Here is an 18,812-nt window from a genome sequence, read left to right as displayed (position 1 = left end):
CTAATCTGCCAAATCTAAAATATTCCATCTCTTCCAGAGGAAGCAGAATTCTAGAAATAAGAATACAACTATACATCCCATCACACCAGTAATTTTCATGATGTCTTTATAGGGAGTAATTTCTTGTTTTCCAATATATTATCAGCACTAAGTAGAAGAATTGCATGAAAAAAGTTGAAGTACTTCAAAATATCATCCTGGAAATTCATAAGAATCCATTCTTATTATACAGAATGCATCTTTTTTATTACCAAAGGTACTCTATTCAAATGAGCATTCTCTCATGTATCTTATATTCATGGAGACTTCTCTATAATTTATGCAGTCACTTATCAAAATATCAAACATTTTCTCATGTGTATGCTTACCTGTTCAGACAAGGGATCACTATTATCTTCCAAGTATTTACTGAAAGGATTGGGTTCATAGTCTTCTTCCTCTTTTTTCAGAAGTACTTTTGATTTTATAGGTACTGGGCGAATTACTCCAGGCTTAGTCTTCATGCAGGTATTTTTTTTTTTAAACAAAAGAGAGAAATAAACACTGTTAAAATGAATAAATATGGGTATTGTTAAGTTATTCAAATGTTGTTCTCCTTAAAATTTATGTTTCTTAATTTTAAAATGATTTTACAATATACAAAATGACCCAGAATCACGTGGTTTTAACTAATATAACTTTTGTTGTAGGTTAACTGTTAGAGTTATAAATTCTTAAACATTACTATCATAACATTCAAAATGCAAAATCTTCATTTATCTAGCCAAATATGCTCTTTTATCTTTGCCAGTGCAACCAGACAATGAATATTTCATTTGACAAATATTTACTGAATGCCCTTTCTGTGTCAGGCAGCTTTCTGGGCATGGCAGCATCAATAAGTATGACATGGCACATCCACCAAGCCCATAAAACTTTCTTTTCTGGATACTACCCCACATGCTTCAAAACAACAGGTGGGAGACTGCAGAAGCCATGCTCCTGTTGTGTACAATGGAACCAGAAATGGCCTTCTGACCTAAAGAGGAAGAGGGTTTAGATGATGCATTAACTCTTTCCACCAAGATTACGGAGTTGAGATTTAAACAGCTTCTCAGTAACTTTAGGAGGCAGCTGTGAGAAAGTCTTAATTCACCAGAAAAAAAAGACAGATCTGTCAAAATCAAGAAGACTAGAGCAAAGTACATGGAGAGCTCCAACCCACAAGAAGGAGACATTCGGGGTTTTCCTGAACCAAGTCTCAGAACATTCCTGAGGCTGCTGGATTTCTTATTCTGAGCTTCCCTACAACTTTCTTTTTTATTTTTTTCCAACATTAGATCCCTCTTTATATCTAACTCAAGTTTATTTCTGTAACTTGCAATAAAAAAGTTTTAGCTAATATAATATACCTATCATTTAATCATCATGAATTTTACCAAAGTCAATTCAACAAGAATGAAAGAGAGAGAGAGGAAGGAAGGAAGTGGGGGAGGGAGGGAGAGAGAGAGGGAGACAGAGACAGAGAGAGAGAAAGAAAGAAAGAAGGAAGGAAGGGAGGAAGGAGGAAGGACGGAAGGAAAGAAGAAATGGAAGAAAGAAGGAAAGAAAGATCTAGATTAGTTGGAGCACTTTAAAAATGATGTTTCACATCTTGGTATGCTATAAAATGTCACAAAATGATTGATAAGTTTGCAAAAACATCCCAAACACACAATAATTCAATAAAAAGTTGTGACACTCTTTCTGTTTAAGCATTTTTCCTTAATCATTCTTCTCAACTCCATTTCCTGTTGGAAAATGGTAAATTTGCTCTCCTCAGTTGATGCCGATGCTCATGAGCAAAGCCCTGGGGGACTACATCTGTCTCTCTGTCCTATAAAGCATCTGATATACTTTGAGTCTTGAATAAATGTCACTTTGTAACACTTTTTTCAATCGATACTTTCCTAGTTGTCTTTAATATATATGTCAACTGGGGAAACACAAATTGAGGAAAGCCTCTATCTTCTTCAGGACAAAAAAAAATCTCTTACTTAGGAAACTCTGATTTCTCTCCAACAGAAAAATGAGGCAGTAACATCCAACTATGCATGAAGTCACACAGTTGAATATGTATATATGAGCACAGTATTTCCTCAGAAAATGCTGGCAAAAGAATGCAGCCCAAATTGTTACTGATTTCTCCAGGACCTGATTTTAAGTTGTCCAGACATTGTGTCTCTCATTTCTACTTGCTTTCCTGTTCTATTTCTCCTTCCTTCTGCTCCTGAACCTTCTCCCTCTCACCTTTTCCTTTGCAAGGGAGGAAATCAGTAGAGCAATTTTCATTTCTCAGGGCCCACTAGGTTCTGACATCTACATGGAACTTTAGGGGCTAATCGTGGTGGCAGGATACAAAAAGAGGAAAACAAAGAGAAGACATTTTGCCAGGGGTACCGGATATACTAGGGGGAAGAAGCCTTCTGCCAAAAAACATGATTGCCTGGTCCCTACACTGCTATCAGGCAGCTGTTTTAGACTACCTTAGCCTGAAGTCTTTCCCTTGGATCATCTCTCTTGAGACCACATTCTCCAGGATTAGCTCACAATAGAGACTCTTCCAGTTGGATAATATACTGAGTTAAAGAGTGTCCCTGCAAAATTCCTGTCCACCCAGCTCTGTGAATGTAATAGGGTCTTTGCACATATAATTAATTAAGATGAGGTCATACTGGGTTAGCGTAGGCAATAAATCCAATGCTGGGTGTCCTTATAAGAAGGCCATAAGATGACACAGAAGGAAAAAGTCCAGGTGAAGATGGAGGTAGAAATTGGAGTGAGGTAGCTACTAGCTAAGAACACCAAGGATTGATGGCAACTACCAGAAACTAGGAAGAGGCAAGTATTAATTACTCTCTAGAGTCTTCAGAGTGAGCATTGTCCTACCAACACCTTAATTTCAGACTTTTCACCTCTAGAACTGTGAAAGAATAAATTTCTGTTGTTTCAAACAACCAAGTTTCTGGGTATTTGTGTCAGCCTAGGAAATTAATACAGATATCAGCACATTCCTAACCAGTTACTGATGCTTCATATCTGTTCTTCTACCAGCTTTCTGTTCCTAGTGCCCATGAATTTCTTGGATTTGATGGTTGTCTGGCAGTTGGATGATGTTTTTGCCCTATTTCTTCTACTCTTATGAGCTTGCTTCATTCCATTTTGTTACTGGTCTTGATACTGATGCACTGACTTCTACATTGTACACCTCTTTCCTTAAGCCTCTTCTTGCTCTCTCACCTTAACCTGTCACTCGGTAGGCAGTATTTCACAGACATGGAAGAAAACTCTAGAAAGAAAACTAGGCAAAGTTGTTTTTTTCCCATTTACTTAACTTTTTATTTTTGAAATACTTTCAAACTTCCAGAATAGTTACAAAATAATATGAACCCATACAGAGAACTACAATACCCCATCAACTCAGATACTAGATCCACCAGTATTAACATTGCCACATTTGCCGTATCAATATTTCCACCTATCTATCTCTCTATCTCCCTACCTATCTATCATCTATCAATCCATTTTCTGAACATTTGAGTGTAGGTTACTCCTGAACACTTCAAACTGCTGTGTCTATTTCCTAAGAACAAGGATATTCACTTATGTAACCACCTTCATTGCAGTAATCAAGTTCAAGAAATTTAGCATCAATATAAAACTTAGAGTCTATATTCTAATCTTTTCATATGTTCCAATAATGTCCCTTTGAGTCTTTTCTCTTCCCTTGCTAGGTCCCATCCATGGTCAAGTATTGCATTTAATTGTCATTTTCTCTTTAGTTGCTGTTTCTTCTCCTCCTCCTCCTCCTTCTCCTCCTCCTCCTCCTCCTCCTTCTTCTTTTAATTGTGGGAACATATATATCACATTATTTTTTCCCATCTCAAACACTCCAAAGCATACCATTTAATGGGAGTAATTACATTCATAATATTGTAGTGCCCTCTCCACATTCCATTTCTAAAATTTTCCACCTCCTCAAATAGAAACCCTACACCCATTCTGCATTCATTCCCTATTCCCCTACCCCCCATCCCTGCCAGCCTATTCTCTAATACATGGGTATGCTTGATAGTGTCCCACAGGTTCCTCAGGCTATGTTCACTTTTCTTTGTTCTTTATTTTTCTCTGTTCCTCACACTGAATGATTTAAATTGTCTTATCTTCTATTTCTCTGATTCTTTCTTCTGCCAACTTCAATCTATATTAAACCCATCTAGGAATTTGTTATTTTTCTTACTGTAGTCTTCAGCTCTGATTCCTTTTCATCATTTCCATCTCTCTATTGATATTATCTTTGGCGCCATCTATTGTTTTCTTGATTTCCTTAAGTCATTTATCCATGCTTTCCTTTAGCTCTTTGAGCATATTTAGGACAATTTCTTAAAGTCTGGTATGTCCTAAGTCCTGCTCATTAATGGTTCCTAATGCTTTAATCTTTTCCTTTGCCTGAGCCATCACTTCCTGCTTCTTTGTATGTTCTATAACCTTTTGTTGAAACCTGGAAATTTTGATATTTTAATGTGTTCTCACTAGAATTTAGACTTGGAGGCATATGTTCCTTAAGCATGTACTCAGCTATTACTATGACAGAGCATTCTTTGAATTATAGGAATTGTATGAATTATAGGAATTATAGGAATTATAGGAATTAATTTGAAGAAAAAGGAGGAGGAGGAAGAGGAGAAAAAATACCATTTCCAGTCCTTGTAGACTGTGGGAGAGCTTTCTTTTAGGGCTTATCTATACAATGAGTTTGAAGAATAGCTCCAGACCTAATCCTTTCTCTTGTTTTAGGCATGCGTAAGTGGCTGTGGGAATTCCCCATTTAATCAACCTGGGGATTTCCCCCATTGAAACAACCTGAATGCCCCTTCTTCCCTAGGAAACAGTTTCCCCACAGTCCCAGACACTGTACTGCATGTCCTACAGAGCAATACCTTGCCCCAGGCTGCACAACTTTACTGCTGTACTGTAGCATTCTGTAGTAGGGTTCTACAAGCCACCTCCTATATGCAGGTCAAGTTCTGGGACAGTGAGTCCCTCAGGCCACCATCAGATAGATTGGGCCAAACACACATGTTCCTGCATAAGTGTTAGTCTGCTTCCTTGGGGACCAGAACCGTGGATCTGCACTGCAAGCTGGGCCAGCTCTGTGCCAAGCCACTGAGGGTTGGAGGAAGGGCCAGACCAGGCAACACAAGGTCCTATTGCTTTTAAGTAGCCATTTACTTGATTTGGCACTTGCTCTGCAATTTCAATCCTTTAACTGATTCCCAGAGCTTTGAAATAGATGTTTCTGCCCATTCTTGCTGGTTGTTAAAAGCTTCTGTGGGGAATGGAGCTCTGAAATGCCTAACTCCACCATTTTGACTAGGGCCAGGGTCCAAAGTTTGCTTTTGACATTATTTGCACTTCCTATCATGTAACCTCTAATCATGCCATTTACACGAAACTATTTCTCAGTTTTTGGTTGACTTGGAAATTTGACCCTGATATTGCAATTCTGAACATCATGTACTGTCCATAACCCATGGTACACTAACAAATCATGCTCATGGCAGTCTTACTCAGGCCATCACCCATGGCTCAGAATAGATTGTCCCTTGAGAAAACACTGCAGCTAAAAACATCATCATTCTCCCAAATACCTAGATTCCATACTTTAGCTATCTGGAATCAGGAACTGTGTTCAATATTTTAGAAGGATTATCTCATAAATTCTCAACAAGTAACCATGAAAGAAGCTTAAAGAAAAAAGTCACATGTCAAAGTCATGTAGCTAATATGTGACATAGTCAAGATTTAAACCCAGGTTTGGTCTGATTCTCAAACCAATTACTTTAATTATTTCTATGTCTATACCATAGATTAACAGATGATAGAGATAGAGATACATAGATACAGATAGATAGATGATAAATATAAATAAATGACAGATAGGTAGATACAATATCAATAGAACTGCGAAATCATTTTTAAACATCTACCTCTCTATAACTTACCCCATCCAATCAATAACAAAGTTCTAGTATTTTTAAATAAACATTTTATTCCTCTTTAATTCATTGCTTCTGCTTTATTTCTACTACCAACTGTTACATCCTTAATTTAGCCCTTGTGACCTCATTTTGTATAGTTTTGCTTTTCCCTTCACTGGTCCTCCTAAATTTATTTTGTCTTTCTTCACTTAAACATGGCACAAATGCTCTTAAGAAAAGAACATTCCTGGAACACCATAGGATCCAATGACTTTCTGCTCAGTATGCATATCTATGCATCGACCCACTTCCCTTCACATATGCAAACACATTCATACACCCATACATGCACATACACACATACCATCTACTAAAGGACTCTGTAGTTGGAGGGTTCAAGGCATCAAAAGTACCATATTTTATTGAGTGTCTCTGGATTTGGCTAAAAATCCATTCCCAGGAAGCAGCATAATATTGGTGAGAGGAGAGTACCAAGGACAGAGGTTTTAGTCTTGCGATACTACTAATAGATTGTATGACTTTGGAAAAGCCATTCTTTCTGCTAAAGCATTATTATTCAAACCCAGGATCAGTTCTTCAAAATAGCTAATGACACATATGCTTTTATTTTCCTTCCTGTCCCCTCAGGCATCATATGACATAGAGCTATTGAAAAAGGCTTGTTTTGCTATCATCCAAGCAAAAGTCTCAAAGTATCTTTTAGAGAAGCTATAAAAGAACATATATGAAGCAATTGTCACTGTTTCTGGCACACATAGGTCTCTTGGAATATTAACTTCTTCTCTGCTCTCCCTAATATTTAGTTTCTTAATGTTAGATGGCCATGCAATCTACATTTGCTAGTGTTTAAATTGCCACACAGAGTAAACGAATGACTCTATCCAAAAAAAAGTTGTCTTCTAGGACCTTGTACTCAGCACAGGTCCTGTAGACCAGCAGAATCAGCAGTGTGTTAGAAGCGCCAGCTCTCAGGTGCCACATCAGACCAACCAAACCAGAATCTGCCGCTTAACAAAATCCCCAGGTGATTCGTATGCACATTAAAAATTGAGCGACCCTGACCTAGAGCTTATCCCATCAAAACTTTGTGCTGCCCACCTTGAGGAAGATTATCCTTGGTCATCAATCCCAGAGATATCTATTTAGCCTCTACATCTGTACTGACTAGGAGGCTATAGAATAGAGTGCCCATTATCAACTTCTTATCTACATTGCATCCTTGCTTACATTCACCTCATGTCTTCAGACTTCAAGTAGACTTTTGTTCTCTAATTCTAGAAAATCTAATTTGCTAAGTCTATGCCTAAATAAAAAGAAAGGAAATTAGATTAATCTTCTTAGAGGAAGTTACAAAGATGAACTACTATAAGAATATCATTGCTCAGCAATATTACCATTAAACTAGCCCAAAGAGTCCCTTTCATTTTTATCTGCCACAGAATGCATAGAAGAGCTAGACTTATGTCTGATAGCCACAGATATCATTCTAATGATATCAGGGAAAGCAATTCCATAATTTTCTTTCCAGCCTAAGTGGAGAAGTAAAAAAGGCTAATGGCTCTCATAGTCAACACAAAAGACACGGAAGAAGAAATGAGAAAATTCTCCAAATGGTAAATATCAATTTCTTATGAAGAAACTACTGATCTTTCTTACCCCCAGCTAGCCTCTCTTTTTATGATCTCATCTGTCCCTCTCATACTTTCACTTTCCATTCTAACATACAAGCCATGACGCATTCTCCTCCAGGAATTTGCTCTTACTCTTTCCTCTGTCTGGTACTCCTAACCAAGATTCTCTTTTTTACTTTTTTTTTTTTTTTTTTTGAGTCTCTGTGCAAATGTCATCTTATCAGAGAGGTCTTCCCTAATGACCCATAAAAACAGCAATCCCTACCCCACCTTATCTGCCTTATATTTTCTCATAGCACTTATCAACACCTGACATAGATCTATTTATGTGTTTATTATCTTACTTTAATGGCTAGAATGTAAGCTCTATAGGGGCAGGGATCTTCTATATCTCCAAAACCTAGAACAGTGCTTGGGACCAGTAACTGTTCAATACATATTTGTGGAATGAATAAATTGATTGGTGGATGGAAGCTTGGTATCCTGGCTATAATCCACTGTGGAGGCCTTAAGATAAGGTGTTGATTGCTTGGGATGAAGAGTCTCCCATTATTTGACACGGGAGAGGGAACTTTGCAGGATAGAAGGTCTGTACAACCTCTTTCCAATAAGGGAACAAAAGAAGGAAAGCAGTATAGTGTATTCCACCTTCAAATGTAAGAGTAAAAGGCTGAAGTTATCTTTACAGAGGAATCCAGGAAGTTAAGGCCAGAGACTAACCCTTTAGAGACCTCTCCTTTAAAAACATATATGTTTTGGCTTCCCCTCTTATAGTGTTAAACAGTAAAACTATTTAAACCAAAGGACAGTGGTGTCATCTTTTTGGAGAATTAAAGAATGACATGGAGCTGAGGAGATCACATCTGACTCTAGTTAGTCTTAAGGGGAAAAAGTCCAAGACTTAGAGTGATAATTATATAGTGGTCCTGGGTGCAGGGGCAGGATTTTGTGTGCTGGTCTGAGCCTGCTACTCACTTATGTTTATAACCCATCAAGTATACACTTATACTTGAACATTGCTTTTCAGGGCAATGCAAAAATAGATATTGTTTCTGTCCTCTGGAACTTATTAATCATAACACTATGACAGCAAGTTGGCAGAGTCTCTGGCTATAGACCAAAATTTTAAATTAGTTGCCAGCACTGACCTAGGGAATCCATTACCCAAGATTTAAAAATAATGGCTTCTTAGAGCAACACCATCCTTAAATTAACTTCAACTAATGAACTAATGCATTTTAATTGTCTTTCACAATAGTAGTAAATTCTAGGGGTGGTTTGATGGGGGAACAAAGGAAATAAAGGATAGGATTCCAGCTTTCAAGAGTTTATTCTGATTTTTTTTGAAGAGGTTATATGTGACAAACAAAACAGCAAGAATGTAATAAAACACAGCATATAGCAAATCATGAGCCTGACTAAAAATTCTACTAATTTGATTGATCCAAAGAGTTGGTGTAGGTGTCAGGGTTGTTTTTTTTTTTAGATCCAATTGCTTCACAGTCTTGTGTTCATTCTCTAGTGTTTTTCTCTTTGTTGTCATTTTTTCAATTTCTTTAAAGCTTCTGGTGTACAAACCTTGCACAAACTCAGAGCCAAGACTGTGGACAAAAGCAATATTTTCTTATTTAGTCAATTCATTCACTCAATTAATAAATGCTTATTGATCTTTTAGAAATAATACTATACAAATAGAAATAAACACTTAAGTTTTTTTTTTTTCTCAAAGAAATATCCCAAACTTCAAAATAGTATAGTATCGGTAAAATCTCCTAAGATTGGAAGAAAACAGATTTTTTTTTTTTACATGGGCAGGCACCAGGAATCAAACCCTGGTCCTCAGGCATGGCAGGCAAGCACTCTTACCTGCTGAGCCACCGTGGCCTGCCCAGGAAGAAAACAGATTTTGATACTACTCATTAATTGACATAGTATTGCAGATATATGAACTTCAGTTTTTCACCAGAATAATGCAAATAACCATTTCTGCTATACTTACTCACAGGGTGAGTTTGAGAATCTAATGAGATGATACGCACAACAAAATTTTGCAAAAAAAAAAACATGAAAGGAGTTTAGGAGTTTGAAAAGAACAAAATGAATATACATAATTTTCATTTGTAAACATAAAGTATTGATATTGAGCTAGACTGTCCAGGAAAGTACCTACCTAATGTAATTTTCTAAAACAGTTTTATAATTAATATGATAGCAGTATAAATATAAACATACATAGGATTACAAAAATTTAAAGCCACATCCAGTAGCTAAAGAAACATTTTGTGGAATATACACAACACCCACTAGTCAGATTGAAATATTTCAATGATTACAGAAAAGACAATAGTGTGACTCAAACTTGAGGAGGCGTATTTGATAAATGCTGTAGCACTTAAGTATGTGGTGTCAAGGAAAAACTGGTCAAGGAGAAACTGCCTTTAAGCTTGAAGATGACATTGGTTCTGCAGAAAAGCTTTCAGGACTACATTTTCTGAACAACAGAGACCATAAGGGCCCTCAGAAAGATGAGTCATCCACCACTAAAGCAGGACACATCAGCTGGCATTCAGAACTGGGAACAAAGTATCTGCAAGTTTAAGTACTCTCTTCTTTATAGTCTTCCAGTAATAGCATTTTGCTTTTTCCTGTGTCTAGCCATGTGCATTAATTTAAAAATCTATTGTTTTGTACCCTGTAGATTTAGTATCCCATCCTGATCAACAAGAAGCATTTTCTAAAGATAAAAAATGTCAAAAGCCAAAATCAAATGCCATCAAAACCAGTCTCCCCTATCACCAAGGAAGACCAGAACTTACCCATCTAGTAATGCCTGTTTTCCTATCCAGAGAAAAGAGACCTGCCAGGCTTCATGAATATTGCTGACTTAGCTCAGGAATTAGGAAAGCCTTATAATGGTATCCTAGATCTCATATCCTTCATTTCTTATAAATTGTTCCTTTAATTATGCTAATTAAGCACTCTCCACAGGTGGACAACCTCAACCCCAACTGACTTCTCCAGTCTCCTCTCCTTACTGTGATTCAGCAAATAATCACTTTTGCCAGGCAATGCATATAAGGCACAAGCACAGAGCCTACAACACAGGACGTGTCCATGAACGTTACTCGCCCGTGGAAATCCAATTTCCAACTCCTTGATCAATCTTTTCCAATTTCCCTTAAATTATCTAAAATAAATAATGATTCCATTTTTGAAAGTCACACAGAGCAAACTGAGGGTCGATAGCATTAACTCTGTGATCTTAGACCATCTATTTGAACTCTGCCTCATTTTCTTTATCTGTTAAAATGGTTATTCATATCATCTCTCCCAAATTCAGAGATTTTGTGTTTAATCATAATACCTAAAACCTCCCATATATACAGGGCTGTATTGGCAATGTCACACATTATGACACACCCCTTCAGGTTGACAGAGTAGTTATCCCAATCTCCATTTTATAGATGGGTATTTTCCATGTTCACATCTCTAGATTCCTTGCGAGTTCTAAATGTACCACAGTGCTGTTTTACATAAGAAACTGAAGCATAGATTGGTTCATTAGTTTCATAAGTCCAACACTTTTTTTGAATTTTTGGCTTCCAAAGTAAACAATGGAAATATTTTAAGAGTCACACATTTCTCCAAAAAAGACATACAAATGGCCAATAAGTTCATGAAAAGATGCTCAACATCAGGAACCTTCAGGGAAATTCAAATTCAAACCATGAGATACCACTTCACATCCTCTAGGATGGCTATTATTGAAAAAAAAAAAAAAAGGAAAGAAAGAAAAAGAAAAGAAAAAAAGTGTTGTGAAAATGTGGAAAATATGGAACTTCTGTAGTACATAGTACCACACAATGTACATTGGTACATGGCTGCTAAGAAGGTAAAAGTGTGCAGCCACTATAGAAAACAGTTTATAAGTTCCTCAAAAAGTTGAATATAGAATTTACCATATGACCCAAACATTCCACTCTTCGATACAAGCCTCAAAAAACTGCAAATAGAGACTCAAACAGATACTTGTACACAGTGATCATAGCATCACTATTCATAATTGCTAATAAGTGGACACAAAAAACGTGCCCATCAACCAATGAATAAGCAAAATCTTCTACATAACATACAATGCAGTAGTATTCACCCATAAAAGGGAATGAAGTTCTGATACATGCTAGAAAATGAAAGAGTGAGAACATTATACTAAGTGAAATAAGCCAGATACAAAAGGATGACTATTGTATGATGATTCCATTTATATAAGATATCTAGAATAAGCAAATCACAGAGGCAGGATGTAGATTGGAGGTTGCTTAATTATTGCTTAATAGGTATAGAGATTTGTTCTAGGTAATGAAAAGATTTTAGTAATGGACAGAGACGAAGGTAGCACAACATTGTAAATGTCATTAATACCTCTGAATTCTACTTTTAAAATGGTTAAAATGCCAAATTTTATGTTATATATTTAGCCATAATAAAAATGATAATAATAAAAATGAATAAGGGCCACAGTCATATTTCTTCTTTTCCTTCCAAAATTGAAATGGTAGTTTCAATGAAAACAAATAACTAAGCCAAGTTAAAAAAGAAAAGATATTATGTCCTTAAATGTTCAAATCTGAAAAACAAATGGCTTCTGTAGCAAGCTTGTGCTACCATAACAATTTGTCACAAATTTTCACTTCAGTTTACTACAACTCTCCCCTAAAAGAGTTGAATAATTTTAACTGCCTATTTTATACAAAACATATTTATGTAATTTACATACATATGTACATACATATTATGTAATTTAACGTAATGTATCATATATTCCCAACAATTTTACATGATATACACACATATACATGGCTAGTATTTACGTCATATGGCAACTATCTGTGTATATGTGTATACACTATAGCATTTTTTCAAGGGCAGTCTCATTTATTTAAATTATTCAGAATCAATCCTTAAGAGAGTTCATATAGCAAAATTATAGGAAATTCATTCATAAAAAATGAAAAAATTATATATAACTTCATTCATAAATTGTTATTTAACAAGAATAACAATATTCTAAGAACTTAAAGAGGAAACAACATATAACTTCTCTTCTATACAATTATTAGTTCCCTGATTTTTTCACTCCCAGGTAGTATGAATGCAGGATTAATGTCATGAAATGGATACCAAAGTGACTGACTAAATACATCAATCCAAGAGATGTTTATTTTTGAATGTGAAGAGCTTGCTTGACAATAATTCCTTCACAAACCTACCTTTATTTCAAAGGTGTTAGGGGATTAAATCATAATTTAAAACTTGGTTAAGAAATGCCTTACATTGCTTACAGAAAAGATATAAAGCAAAAGCAGAGATTATCATCAAAATTGGTCAAAGCAATGCTTTATATTTTCCCCTAGAAAATACAAACGCAGAATTACTTAAACAAAAAAAAGTTTACCGCACTTTCGAATAGTTATTTTTTGTATATTTCATATTCTAAAATTGTATATACAAATAAGATATATAGATTTTCCTTTTTGAAACAGTTTCTTAAAATATTCAGCCAATTGACCTCTATATGAAAAACAAAACTATTTATTTAATCATCCAATTTCTAAAATCTATATTTTGCATATTATGTTCAATGCAGTTATATATGAGGATGTTCAAAATATTTTTGAATGCCACACATTTCTCTCAAGAAATAAGCCTATCATCATTTCAGATATTGACATAGTTGTAGTAATATTTCCATACATAAAGTGGAAAACCACTCAACTTCATAATGTTATTGCAGTGCTTGTTTCCATGGCAACCCCTTCATTTTGCCATGCTAGTAACCAAGGATTCACAGCACAGGAGGGGTCTTGGGAAATGTAATAGAATGCTCTCGTTATTCAATTAGGAAACTGAGACCCAGACTCTCAGACTCATTGTGACTTACCCGAGTATTTCATGCCACAATGCTAAGTATAAGGCGGGTTTTCTGACTCCCATTTCAGGATTCTTTCAACTATACTATACTGCTGCCTACTGATCTAAACCAACTGACACACACGCACAGACATGCAAACACAACATGAATGTACCATTAACACACAGAATGGTTTAATTGAATCAGGCTATTTTGAAAACAAAATTATACTCTTTATGACTTTTCATGATTACAATACAAAATAATGCTATCATTTCCATTTATTTGAAGCACAATAATGACAAGATAACATGTGAGCTGTGAATATAAGACACCAAAACAACAGCTAACAAGGGAAAACATTTTGACTTTTTTTGTGTCTCAAACTACTTTACTAGAAATTTTCATTAATTTTCCCAAAGGTACCTATTGCTCAGGAATTTACGTGTATAGCCAACAAAAATTCAAAGATATAAAGGCAACCTTTAACCAGTGATACCCAGGCAACTTATTTCATGCTTTCAATCTGCTAGCCTTCATAAAAATGAAAAATGCACACTATAAGGAAAAATAATTTTCCTATTTAATAAAATTTTTATCCATAAATAACAGATTCTAGAGTCTAGACGTGTGCTGTCCAATACAGTAACCATTGCCACACTTAGACTGGGACCAGCCTGAATTGAGATGTGCTATAAGTGTAAAATGTGCAGCAGATTCCAAAGACCTAGCACAAAAAAATGAATGCAAAATGCCTCAATAATTTTTATACTGGTATGTTGAAATGATATTTACATAGTGTTAAATAAAATCTGTTATTGAAATTAAGGGAGCCTCTTCTTTTTACTTTTTTAATGTGACAGCTAGAAAGTTCAAAATTACATGTGTGGCTCTCATGTCTGGTTCATACTATATTTCTATAGCTTAGCACTGGTCTTGTACATTCACATGCTAATCTTCTTGTTGAAAGTGCTCCTTTCCCACTTTTCTTAAATCCAGAACCCAACCATTCTATACTAATGCCTCTACTAGATGTATGCAGGATCCATGTTTTATTCATGTTTGCAAACTGCAAGTGATCATGTTTTATGCATGTCTATAAACTCCAGCCACCTTGAAGCTTTAGTAAAGCATTAGTAAACTTTGATTAGACAAATAAGCCTATAATCTTTTATCTAGTAAATGTATTCTCAGTTCACTTTCACTCTTGAGAGATCAGAATTTTCTGAAGTGGGTCAACAAGATACAAGGAGGATACGTACCAGTTGACTCTCAGATACTGTAGAGGAGGGTGAGGAGAGATTTGCCTGCAAAAATTAACATGATATTTATTAATTGAATTTCACACTATATTACAATAATGTATCTATATTTTTAAGCATTTCAAAGTTCTTTTATTATTAAAGTATACATGTATATTTTACGACAAAAAAGTATAAAGCAAAAGGAATAATATCATTACAGCATAATGAAACTTTTGACCTTTTAGGTACATTGCCTTACAATATAAATCCTAGGCATTTTTATTCAGCTCACATAACAGTGAATGTGATGGCTTATATTTTGCTTTTCTTTTTCATCATCTTTACATAAGGACTATCACATGACATCAAAAATTATTCAACGTTATATAATATTTCATTCTCATATATTCTATATTTTACTTAAGCATATGGGCATTGTTTGACATATATATTTAGTTACACCAAATTGAAAACATTAGCAGACTTTTCTTAAAGTATCTTTATATAAAAGGAAAACAAAGTTTACATGATTTGGGAATGAAAATGATTTGGTTTCTAAAATTGCTTAAATTAAAGAGCAGGTTAATATTGTTTTCCTATCCATGATTCTTGTATTTCATTCCTTTCATCTGGCTGTACTTTCCTCCTTACTGAAATAAATTCTTGGATAGTTTTATCAGTCCTTACTGTCTTGGGATTTGTCTGATATTGTTTTTATTTTGCCTCCATTCTTGAATGACAGTTCAATTAGACATAGAATTCTAGGGTAACAGGTATTATTTTTCAGTGTTTTAAAGATATTATCCCATTAGCTTTGGCTTCTGATGCCACTGTCAATCTAAATGTCACAACATAAATGTACATCCTCTGTCTTCATATTTGGTTAGTATTTAAGATTTTTTTCCTTTAATTTTTGTAATTTCATGATGATGTGACTTGGGATGGATTTCTTCTTATTTATCTTTCTTAGGACTTCATGTGTTTCTTCACTCAAAGCACACAAATTCTTCTTCAACTCAGGAAAATTCTCAGAGATAATATTTTCAAATATTGCCTTTCTCTAATTATATTTAATTTCTCCTTACAAGATTTCTATTAAATATATGATATGTTGGCCCTTTTCAATCCACCCTCCATTTCTCTTAAACTTCTTTTCATATTTTTTATCTATTTATGCTGAATTCTGAATCGTTCCCACACATAAATCTGAAAGTTTATGTTTTCTTTAATGATATATATGAGGATGTTTTAGGTGCCAACTGAAATTTAAATTTTAATAACTTTATATTTCATTCCTAAAAGTTGCATTTCTTTCTTTTTCAAATATTGCCCTACAGAATTTTAACTCATTTTAACTACTTAAATATTATAAATATACTTGTTTTATAGTTCTTTTCATACTTTTCTGCTTTGCCCCACTGCTAGATCTCCTTTTGGTTGTATCTACTGATTTTTCTCATGCCTCTCTTCCATGATTCCCTTTACTCATTGTGGGTGTGTGCCTGTGGTGTAGTGTATGTTTGTGTGTCTGTGCGTTTAGCTACTCTTCAGTCAAGGTAATTTTGATGTTGATTTCTGTAGGTGTCCCCAAAGGTTTGCATTGGGAAATTATCTCTACAATGTGTTTAATATATGCCTTTGTGGGGGCCTGAGGAGTTTCACTGGTTCTAGACCAGTTTCCATTTTATTTCCCTATCCTGTTACTCCTAAAATTCAAAGGTAGTTCTCCCTTAACCCCATCTTCAAGTTTCACAGGCTTAGGTTCCCATTTTTTCATGAGTGAGTCTTTCTCCATCTAAGAATATGGATAAGGATAGAAGACGGCTTTACCTTCTTTTCTGTTCCATGCCTTATGGTCAGTGCCGTCTTGCAGACTCCTGGCTTTACCCAGAGGATTCTTTCACAGTTCTTAGCCTTGTCATGAAGTAAAATCTAATAACTCAGCTTCTGGCTCCTAGCAACAAGTTTCTCACACATCTGTACTCTACCAAGGTTCTGGCATCTACTTAACACTTTCTTACAGAGCTGTTACTTCATTTCTTGTATAAGGATATTTCCCTAAATTTCTTTTAGGTTTGGTTATATACCCTTTTTTTTTGCATGGACAGGCACAGGGAATCGAACCCAGGTCTCCAGAATGCAGACGAGAACTCTGCCTGCTGAGCCACCATGGGCCACCCTATATACATTTTAATAGCTATGTTTTATCAAGCATTTAGACGGGAAGCTGTATTTCCTGCTTCAATTCAGCCTTCAATGTGGACAGGAAGTATTCAACGTACAGATATGAGATTATGCACATGCTTGACTAAAATATGAAAAAATTGTTTTTTTAATATATTTACATACTTTTTGAAATTGCAAGTATTTTCTGGTGTAGAATGGATATAACAATATTGTTTTTGCTTTCTCAGAGATGAATGGTAACTGAAAACTAAAAGCTTGCCCGCTTTCTCTTGGTATTGCCAGCTATGTAGGAGTGCGAATCACCAAACATAATGACAAGACACCTGCAGTTTTTCTTACTCTGTGTTCAACCTTATTTGTTTTCTGCTTTTTGACTCATGCCATCCTTCAGAGAGGTCTTCACCCGCTACTGCCCTTTCTGGTTGCTTCATGGCAGCAGGGCGCCTTGCTTAAGCACTCACCATCCCTAATTGCTATGAGCCAGGTTAATACATTGTGGTTTTATATTCTGTGCTGCAGAAAATTGCCCTTCAGAATGCTTTCACATTGTTTTCTCAGATCACCTAGGGTTTGGTTTTTAACCTCAAAATGTAATATTAGTAGTAATAATGAATAGCTTCAGTGCAGAATTAAATGTGTGTACTTAACTGAAGTAAAATATGGTTAAAATGTATCACAATAATTATAGGAACCGAGAACAACACATTAAAAATAAAATATTTGTACAACTTAATACACTACTGATAATAAATCAGTATATTGTGCTAAACAATTCCAAATTATTTTAGGAAAATAAAACAAAACACTCAAACAAATATTATTAATTCACTTAGGAGAAACCTAAAAGTCTTCGTTTTTAATCTTCATAAGTCCCAAATCATAGAATTATCCTTTCATTGGAATCTTCACATAACAATCATATACCTTAGATTCTACCAGTACATGTTTATTTCATCTAATAGACTTCATCTCATTATTATGAGAAAAATATTCCCAGAGAAAAGATAACATTAAATGTGAACCCAAGGTTGAGCGTATAATATTAGAGATAATAGCATATCTCTTTTCCAAAGAGGAAGAATAATGGCTGTGTGTACTATCTTTAAAATAATCAGTCTTTCTACAATCTGACCATTTGTATAAACTCGTTGAGAAGCCTTTTTATTCTTGTTTAATTCAGTTCAATGTTGTTTTTTAAATGCTGCATTTATAGTTACATTATTAATACAATGACAATTGTTTTCCAAAAAGTAAGGAAAGATTATATCTGATGAGCTGAGACTAGAGCAGCAGATGGTAGGAGGAGGCTGTTACATTTGAACACCTGCCAATCTTTCATTTAAACTAAGACAGAAAAAACTTGAAATACTTAAATATAAACCTGAAAATGGCTTTGAATAGCATTAAAACTTTTGCTTGTTCATGTCTATACATGCTAATACTAACTTTGAAGGACAACTTAATGATAAGTCTATGAATGGCCCTTGTGTGAAACAAAATCCCGTAAACTATATTCTATAGATCTTGACATCATTTTAAGTGTAGAAGAATAAGTGGGAGAAATGAGAAAGACAAGGGAGTGTGAGAGAAAGGGAGAGAGGGAAAAGGGTGTTTTAGCCATTGCATCCTTAAAAAAAAAAAAAAACTCAAAAAGCAGAATAGTAAAAAAATTATGAAAGTCAAAATTTCTTTCTTTAAATAAAATCAGTGGATTATATTTGGGCTTGTGCCAAAGCCAGCTTTGAGGAAACCCATTTTCATTTCCAGAAACTTGATACCAGAGGCCCATACACTACATCTAAGCTTCTTAGTCATTGTC

General features: G+C 35.0%; 1 protein-coding gene across 17 annotated transcripts in view; it reads right to left on the bottom strand.

Moving 5' to 3' along the window:
• The window catches only part of MLIP (muscular LMNA interacting protein), a 285,799-nt gene that overhangs the window by 62,793 nt on the left and 204,194 nt on the right, over positions 1 to 18,812 (bottom strand). For all 17 annotated transcript variants that reach the window (XR_013176178.1, XM_077162113.1, XM_077162114.1 and 14 more), the window contains 2 exons: positions 14,825 to 14,869; positions 369 to 497 (listed from right to left, as the gene is read on the bottom strand). Coding sequence is in view for 16 of the 17 variants with exons in the window: in XM_077162113.1 (XP_077018228.1) it covers positions 369 to 497; positions 14,825 to 14,869 (174 nt within the window). In the remaining variant the exon portion in view is untranslated. The remainder of the gene's footprint in view (positions 1 to 368; positions 498 to 14,824; positions 14,870 to 18,812) is intronic.

This window comes from Tamandua tetradactyla, chromosome 5, assembly GCF_023851605.1.
Source record: "Tamandua tetradactyla isolate mTamTet1 chromosome 5, mTamTet1.pri, whole genome shotgun sequence".
Taxonomy (NCBI): Eukaryota; Metazoa; Chordata; class Mammalia; order Pilosa; family Myrmecophagidae; genus Tamandua; species Tamandua tetradactyla.
This window is presented reverse-complemented; position numbering and strand designations above follow the sequence as displayed.